This window comes from Tachyglossus aculeatus, chromosome 21 (genome assembly GCF_015852505.1).
Source record: "Tachyglossus aculeatus isolate mTacAcu1 chromosome 21, mTacAcu1.pri, whole genome shotgun sequence".
In the NCBI taxonomy this organism is placed as follows: domain Eukaryota; kingdom Metazoa; phylum Chordata; class Mammalia; order Monotremata; family Tachyglossidae; genus Tachyglossus; species Tachyglossus aculeatus.
Window position 1 is genome coordinate 60,676,904 of NC_052086.1, and position 9,122 is coordinate 60,686,025.

The window sequence follows — 9,122 nt, forward strand, 5'->3', positions numbered from 1 at the left end:
AATGGACATAGTCCCGAGTTTACAGTCTAGAGGGATAAGGGGCGTTGGGTGGAGATGGGTTACCCCAGGCCCATCTCAAGGGAAGAGAAGATGAGAGAGGTCGGGAGGCTTTACAGGGGAACTTCTACTCTCACCCCCACACCCTCCTTCAAAACAACAAATCAAAAAAACCCCATCCGCCCCCCAGCAGCTTCAGCCTCCTGCAGGTGCCCCCAGCTGCCTCTGGCCCCTGTGATCACCCCCACCCCCATGGGCCTGCACAGGGAGGCATTAGCTCCGGGAGACGGGACAAGGGGAATGTGTGGGGCGGGGCCGACCCCCAGCCCCCCTCCCCGGGAATGGATGAAAGGTGGGGGGGGTCCCCTATATTAGCGGCCCTGCCCCGGCAGGCCCTCACTGCGGTGAACCTGGAGCCAAGGGGAGGATGCCACTGCAGGTGATGAAGGAGAGGGGAGGGGGCTGGGGGCGGGACCCGGGTGTTGGGCCAAATGTGTGGGCCCCACGTGCCCCCTCCCCACCCCCTGCAGGGGGACAACATGTGAAGGGCCAGGAAACCTTTTGGCCCCTTTATGGGGTCTTTATGGGGGGCAGTGTGGGAAAAGAGCAAGACTTTATGGGGGGGAGGGGAGGGGAGACCCCTGCTTGCCCGGGGAGGGGGCTCTGCTCACCGAGGCCCTGCCAAAGCCCGCAGCCTCCCTCGCTGGGCCCCGTTCTGGACTCCCAAGGCCGTGGGGGCGGCCCAGCTGGAGGGATGGCAATCCCCCCCACCCCTTCCGTGACCCTAATTTAACTGACCCCTTCTTTTTTTTTTAATGGCCTTTATTAAGCGCTTACTAGATGCAAAACACTGTTCTAAGTGCTGGGGAGGTTACAAGGTGATCAGGTTGCCCCACTGGGGGCTCACAGTCTTCATCCCCATTTTACATCAGTTCCCATTTTACAGATGAGGGAACTGAGGCCCAGAGAAGTTGATAATAATAATAATAATAATGGTATTTGTTAAGCGCTTACTATGTGCAAAGCACTGTTCTAAGTGCTGGGGGGATACAAGGTGATCAGGTTGTCCCACGGTGGGGCTCACAGTCTTAATCCCCACTTTACAGATGAGGGAACTGAGGCCCAGAGAAGTTAAGTGACTTGACCAAAGTCACAGAGCTGACAATTGGTGGTCAGAATTTGAACCCTTGACCGCTGACTCCAAAGCCCAGGCTCTTTCCACTGAGCCACACTGCTTCTTATTTATTATTCTATTTATTTTATTACTTCATTCATTCATTCATTCAATCGTATTTACTGAGCGCTTACTGTGTGCAGAGCACTGTACTAAGCGCTTGGGAAGTACAAGTTGGCAACATATAGAGACGGTCCCTACCCAACAACAGGCTTACAGTCTAGAAGGGGGAGACAGACAACAAAACAAAATATGTGGACAGGTGTCAAATCATCAGAATAAATAGAAGTAAAGCTAGATGCACACCAGTAACAAAATAAATAGAATAGTAAATATGTACAAGTAAAATAAATAGAGTAATAAATCTGTACAAACATACAGGGTTCAGGGGGTTCAAGCGCTTAGTACAGTGCTCTGCACACAGTAAGTGCTCAATAAATACGATTGAATGAATATATACAGGTGCTATGGGGAGGGGAAGGAAGTAGGGTGGGGAGGATGGGGAGGGAGAAAGGAATGGGGGGGCTCAATCTGGGAAGGCCTACTGGAGGAGGTGAGCTCTCAGTAGGGCTTTGAAGCGAGGAAGAGAGCTAGCTTGGCGGATGGACAGAGGGAGGGCATTCCAGGCCCGGGGGATGACGTGGGCCGGGGGTCGATGGCGGGACAGGCGAGAACGAGCTACGGTGAGGAGATTAGCGGCGGAGGAGCGGAGGGTGCGGGCTGGGCTGGAGAAGGAGAGAAGGGAGGTGAGGTAGGAGGGGGCGAGGGGATGGAAAGCCCTGAAACCGGTAGTGAGGAGTTTTTGCCTGATGCGTAGGTTGACTGGAAGCCACTGGAGATTTTTGAGGAGGGGAGTAACATGCCCAGAGCATTTCTGCACAAAGACGATCCGGGCAGCAGCGTGGAGTATAGACTGAAGTGGGGATGGGAGATCAGAGAGGAGGCTGATGCAGTAATCCAGTGGGGATAGGATGAGAGATTGAACGAGCAGGGTAGTGGTTTGGATGGAGAGGAAAGGGCGGATCTTGGCAATGTTGCGGAGGTGAGACCGGCAGGTTTTGGTGACGGATTGGATGTGAGGGGTGAACGAGAGAGCGGAGTCGAGGATGACACCAAGGTTGCGGGCTTGTGAGATGGGAAGGATGGTAGTGCCGTCAACAGTGATGGGAAAGTCAGGGAGAGGGCAGGGTTTGGGACGGAAGATAAGGAGTTCAGTCTTGGACATGTTGAGTTTTAGATGGCGGGCAGACATCCAGATGGAGATGTCCTGAAGGCAGGAGGAGATGCGAGCCTGGAGGGAGGAGGAGAGAGCAGGGGCAGAGATGTAGATTTGAGTGTCATCAGCGTAGAGATGATAGTTGAAGCCGTGGAAGTGAATGAGTTCGCCAAAGGAGTGAGTGTAGATAGAGAACAGAAGGGGACCAAGAACTGACCCTTGAGGAACCCCTACAGTAAGGGGATGGGAGGGGGAGGAGAAGCCTGCAAAGGAGACTGAGAATGAACGGCTGGAGAGATAAGAGGAGAACCAGGAGAGGACGGAGTCTGTGAAGCCAAGGTTGGATAGCGTGCTGAGGAGAAGGCGGTAGTCCACAGTGTCGAAGGCAGCTGAGAGGTCGAGGAGGATTAGGACAGAGTATGAGCCGTTGGATTTGGCAAGCAAGAGGTCATTGGTGACCTTTGAGAGGGCAGTTTTGGTGGAATGTAGGGGACAGAAGCCAGATTGGAGGGGGTTGAGGAGAGAGTTGGTGTTGAGGAATTCAAGGCAGCAGGTGTAGATGACTCGTTCAAGGAGTTTGGAAAGGAATGGTAGGAGGGAGATAGGGCGATAACTAGAAGGGGAGGTGGGGTCAAGAGAGGGGTTTCTTAGGATGGGGGAGATGTGGGCATGTTTGAAGGCAGAGGGGAAGGAACCAGTGGAGAGTGAGCGGTTGAAGATGGAAGTTAAGGAGGGGAGGAGGGAAGGGGCAAGAGATTTCATAAGATGAGAAGGGATGGGGTCAGAAGCACATTCAGAAGTTCATTCATTTAATCGTATTCAGAGAATCAGCATGGCTCAGTGGAAAGAGCACGGGCTTTGGAGTCAGAGGTCATGGGTTCAAATCCCTGCTCTGCCAATTGTCAGCTGTGTGACTTTGTCACTTAACTTCTCTGGGCCTCAGTGATCTCATCTGTAAAATGGGGATGAAGACTTTGAGCCCCCCGTTGGACAACCTGATCACCTTGTAACCTCCCCAGCGCTTAGAACAGTGCTTTGCACATAGTAAGCCCTTAATAAATGCCATTATTATTATTATTACTGAGTGCTTACTGTGTGCAGAGCACTGTACTAAGCGCTTGATATGCATATATCTATAATTCTATTTATCTATTTTGATGTTATTGTTTTGTTGTGTTGTCTGTCTCCCCCTTTTAGTCTGTGAGCCCGTTGTTGGGTAGAGATGGTCTCTATCTGTTGCCGAATTGTACTTTTCAAGCACTTAGTACAGTGCTCTGCTCACAGTAAGCGTTTAATAAATACGAATGAATTAATTAATGAATTTGCCCCCCGACCCCCAGGAACAGTAGGGCCACGACACGGGGCTGGGCCTGGGGGAGGCGGAGGGGGCTGAAAGACGGAATTAGGCGGCTGGCAATCCAACCCCTTCCCCAGGGCGAGGATGGGGGCCGGGGGGGCCTCTCCCTGGCCCATTTTCCTCTGGAATTTTCCTGGAATATCTCTCTTCCTACAGTTTGAAGCATCCTGCGCCGGGGGCCTGGTCCCAGGCTGGAGTCTGATCATCAGGGGCCTCTCCAACTCCAAAGATGATGAGTAAGGGAAATTGCTTTTGCTCCCTCGTCTTCCCCCGCCCGACCCCGACCCTTTTTTATTATTATTATATACTATTGTATATATTATTATATATTATTAATAATAATAGTAGTACTTGTTAAGAGCTTACTTCATTCATTCAGTCGTATTTATTGAGTGCTTACTGTGTGCAGGGCACTGCACCAAGCTTACTAAGTGCCAGGCACTGTTCTGAGCACTGAGGTAGATACAAGCGCTTACCAAATACCATCATCATCATCATCATCATCATTATTATTATTATTACAAGTTAATCAGGGTGGACACAGTCCCTGTCCACCATGGGGCTCACATCCTTCCACACTTCCCCCATTCCCCTTTCTCCCTCCCGGTTCATTCATTCATTCATTCAATCATATTTATTGAGCGCTTACTGTGTGCAGAGCACTGGACTAAGCGCTTGGGAAGTAAAAGTTGGCAACATATAGATACGGTCCCTACCCAACAAGATCCTTTCCCCTGGAAATGGATCCCGAGACTGCCTTAGGAGGTTCATCATCACCGTCATCATCATCATCAATGGTATTTATTGAGCACCTACTGCATGCAGAGCACTGTACTAAGCGCTTGCAACAGAGTTGATAGGGACCATCCCTGCCCACCATTGCAAGCTTAGTCTAGAGGTGGAGTAAGATGTTTATATATATTAATATATAATATTATATATATATGTACACAAATTTATACAGCTGAGAGGTCGAGGAGGATTAGGATAGAGTAGGCGCCATTGGATTTGGCAAGCAGGAGGTCATTGGTGACCTTTGAGAGGGCAGTTTCGGTGGAATGTAGGGGACGGAAGCCAGATTGGAGGGGGTCGAAGAGAGAGTTGGTGTTGAGGAATTCGAGGCAGCAGGTGTAGATGACTCGTTCAAAGAGTTTGGAAAGGAATGGTAGGAGGGAGATAGGGCGAGGTGGGGTCAAAATATAAATAATTTGTAATACATGATCTATAGATACATACATAAGTGCTGTGGGGTTGAGGATGGGGCAGATATCAAATGCCCAAAGGTTACAAATTCAAGTACAGAGTTGATACAGAAGGGTGAAAAAAGGACTTAATCGGGGAAGGAAAAGGAGGTTGGAATCTCCTTCAAGGGGACCCGGACTGACCCCATGCTTAATTTGTCCTGGCAAAGGGGCCATAGAGCTGAAAATGACCTCTCTTAAGTGGCCTTGGTCAATCTTCTCCCAGACCCCACACCACTCAACTCCCAGCAGTCGGCAGCTCCAGCCCTGACTGTTCGCCTGGGCCACAGCGGGGATCCCAGTGTGCACAGCCTTCCTGCCCCTTATCTACAGAGGTCACCGGGGCTCTTCCAAAGGTGCCAGGGCTCCATCACTGGCCCCAGAACTAGATCTCAGCAAGCCCCAGCCCCCATGAAGGCCTGCTTCCCACCCTAGGAAATAAAACTCCAGGCCAAAGACCCGCTCCCCACCGAGTGAGTCACTCTGGATTCGTGCTGGCCTCCAGAGATCTCGTGGAAGGGAAGCGGGGCAATGACCTCCTCTCTTCATCTGAAATGTCAAATCACATTTTCGGGCTTCGTCATCCAGGTTTGAAATCAACTTCCTTTCCGAGACGGGGGACATCGCCTTCCACTTCAAGCCCTGCTTTTCCAATACCACGCTGGTCTGCAACTCCTTCCAGGCGAACCGCTGGGGCCATGAGGAAGTGTCTGATGTCTTTCCCCTGGAACTGAAAGAGCCCTTTGAGGTAACACAGACTCCTGTCCTCTGTCCTCAAACACACTAAATAGGTTGCCTTGCCTTGTTGCCTTTAGAACCTAGTTTTTGAGGTTTTCTTTTTTCCCATCACCCTTCAGCTCTGACTCAGTCCTTAAGCACTCTTTTAAATGGTAGGACCTTCATCTGCAGGACCTGTGCAACTTCAGCAGAGAAGACCAGGGTGTAGGCCAGTCTGGAAAATAAACTCTGTCAACCTTCAAAGCTCATTACCAGCTCATCCTCCCTCCACAATATTTCAGTGAATACATTTAAGGAAATAAACCCTGGTGGAGTGATGCTGCTTGGCCTAGTCAGGATGAACATTCAGAGTCTCTAGTGACCGATGTGCTTATGTGTTTTCTAGGGCAGCGGTGGGATAGGCCAGTAATCCACGAGGCTACGAAATTGATGCTAGAATAGTCTCCCGTGGCAATGTTACATTTTACACTTTGGCTGCATCATTAGGGTGGTTGCCTGCCTAGGTAGATCTCTTTGCACTGTCTATAAAGAGAGGGAGGACCCTTTCTAGGAGGGATGGCCAAGTGCTCAAAAGTTGTCTCCAGGGTGGAAACAGGGAGTCGTAAGAGGGACTAAGAGCTCTTTCTACTAGGGAGGAACTGGGATGGAAATGACCTGTGCATGAATGGTAAAGAGCAAAGAGCCTGGAGTTAGGAGGTCAGCCTTCACTCCTGACTCTGCCACTGCCTTCCTGTATGACCTTGGCCACATCATTTCACCTCTCTGGGCTTCATTTTCCCCACCTGTGAAGGTGGAGGCATAATAGAACTGGTCCAGCCCCACCCCGGGGTGGAAAGCATTATGAAGAGGCTCAACTCCCATGATTTTTAGGAGCCACTCCAGTAGGTAAATTTTTGGCTATGGCTGTCTTTCAGATTGAAGTCTACTCTGACCACGAGCGTTTCCACGTCTACGTTCATGAAAACAAAATCCTAGAGTATGAGCACCGCCAGAAACCACTCTCTGCCATCACCAAGGTGCAGGTGCTCAATGACACCAGGTTCTCTTCAGTGGAGCTCTCCAAGAAGAGCCTTTACCTGGGGTAAGGCAGGGCGAGAGCTTCCCCCCGATGAATCTTATGACTCTAGAGCTGCATAGATCACCTCATCCAGTCCCCTGCCTCCTCGGGTCTACCTAAGCATTTCAGGGCAGAAGGCTGCCCATTCCATCTTTGAAAACCCATGCTACTGACCAACCCAAGTGGACATCTGTCGGTGCCCCAGTAATGACAGTCCCACCCGCAGTTGCTGAGTTCCCGTTAGTTATGCCCTGAAGGGTCCCTAGAGGTTTCATGCCAAGGTATGAGGGCCTTTGGATGCCTCTGGTTATACGTGTTGTACTCTTTGACTCTCACAGGCAGAAAAGACTCTAACCTGTTCCCAAACTTTGAGTCTGATCCAACCCAGACCTCTCAGGAGCGTACATGAGTGCACCTCCCCAGGGAAGGTGCTCCAATAAAATCTGAGAACATGCAATCCAGACTCTGGGTCCTAGAAGATGTCATTCATTCAGTCAGTCATATTTATTGAGCACTTACTGTGTGCACAGCACTGTCCTAAGCCCTTGGGAGAGTTCAATACAACAATAAACAGATACACTCCCTGCCCACAATGAGCTTACGGTCCAAACCACCTTCAAGGGGTCCCCACTCCCTCCCTCAGGGTAGCCCTGCCCTTGTCTTGCTGGCATCCTCCTCTTCCCCAGGACCAGCCCATCACATACCTCCCTCTGCTCACGCTGCCAACGTGGCTTCACCCCTGGCACCAACATGCAGAAATGCTGACTGACCGTTCCCGTATATGCGGCGTGTGAGTTTCAGCCCATCCCTCCTGCAAACACCATCACGCCAATGTACTGGAGGGCAGGGAGCACCACAGAGAGCTCATGACCTCAACTCTGAGAACAAAATCAGCAGGAGCAGAGTTATTAAGAGCATCCATTTTTCCTGGCTGGTTTTGATTCCTTTGCTCCACACCCCTACCTGGGGCTGGTTGTTGTCTCAGGCTTCTGGACCTGGGAGTTTTAACCCATGGTATCGGAACTTCACAGCCCAAGGCCCGAGTAGCAGCCCAAAACTCTCAGATAAAGCACTGACAGGTTTGCTTATTTCAATCAGTGGTCCTTATTGAGCGCTTACTGTACTAAGTGCTTGGGGGAGCACAATATAACAGAGCTGGTAGACACATTCTGTGCCCCCCAACGAGCTTGCAGTCTGGGGGCATTTGCTTATTAGCTTAGGTCTCTTCAAGGTATTCAATACTAAGTCTCCATTCTATCCATATTTGGTCTATGCTCGGTAGGTCATTCTAGGTCACTAGCTATTCCCTCTCTCCCCTGCCACGCCCTCCACACTCCCCTCCAGACTTCAGCATAGGATGTCTGGCCAAAGAACCCTGATGGGCCCTCTTTAAAACAAAAACTAAAAGGGCTCCATCTATAAGCTGGTTGGGACAGTCATCGGGTGGGAGAACCCAAGCTTTTTGGACCATCTCTCTGGCTCACGCACCTTTTTGGAAGGGCCAGGAGCCTAAGGCCTCCCACCTCCAAGATCCATTCTTATTGTTGTCTTGATCTGTTGACTCTGTTCCTTGTTGTTTTTGCAATCCACGCTTACTACTGTTCTTACCTGTCCTTGATTGTGAGCTCCATGTGGGGCAGGGACTGTGACTGATCAGTTATTTTTGTGTCTACCCCAGGGCTCAGCACAGTGCTTGGTCATAGGAAACACTTAAAACAGTAACTTATCTAGCTAAGCCACAGCCTAAACCAGAAAACCATCATGAAGATGTGCAGCGAACGTGGACGAAATGCCAACCGAAGTTGCTCAACCTCAAAAAACCAACACAACATATGCTGTATATATGTGTGTCCTTGTGTCATCCCTCTTGTCCTCTCCTTCTCCCCCGCCATTTCCCTTGAGGGTGCAGGGGAGAGGTGGATGCCCTGTTAGGGAAGACACCCTGTTAATAAAAGTTTGAATACTTCTAGTTCACAGAGACATTTAGCAATCCGGAAAATCAGGACATTGAGCCTAATCTCTCATACATTCAATTGTCCCCTCTACTTCTGCCAGTTCTGGGCTTGCTCCAGGACTGATGAGCTGGGCTAGGCTCATTTTCTTTCCACAGACCTCATCCCATCCAATTCCTCTCTCCTCCCTGAAGCGTCCATTGTTGAATCACTTTAGCTACTTCTCCTTCCAGCAGAGATTCCCTGATTCCCAGACTTGCCCTCTAAAATTGGGTGAAATATGCCCCTGGAGCTTGAGGATTTCTAGAATCTCTTAGCCTGGTCAGGTTGTGAAACCCAAAGTAGCTGGCCAATTCCAACTACTCACCAAGGTTTCAGCTTTTGAAATCA

General features: G+C 50.3%; 1 protein-coding gene across 2 annotated transcripts; it reads left to right on the forward strand.

Annotated features, from left to right (window-relative positions):
- Window positions 1-415: 415 nt before the first annotated feature.
- GRIFIN (galectin-related inter-fiber protein) lies at window positions 416-8,754 on the forward strand. Of its 2 annotated transcripts, XM_038763537.1 has the most exons (5): window positions 416-436; window positions 3,901-3,980; window positions 5,574-5,733; window positions 6,638-6,804; window positions 8,459-8,754. In XM_038763537.1, exons 1-5 carry the CDS (start codon window positions 425-427, stop codon window positions 8,481-8,483), a joined length of 444 nt encoding a protein of 147 aa, XP_038619465.1. In that variant the 5' UTR covers window positions 416-424; the 3' UTR covers window positions 8,484-8,754. The 2 variants fall into 2 exon arrangements, with proteins under 2 accessions (XP_038619465.1, XP_038619466.1); XM_038763538.1 differs by lacking the exon at window positions 8,459-8,754 and having other exon boundaries at window positions 6,638-7,222.
- The last annotated feature ends 368 nt before the right edge of the window (window positions 8,755-9,122 follow it).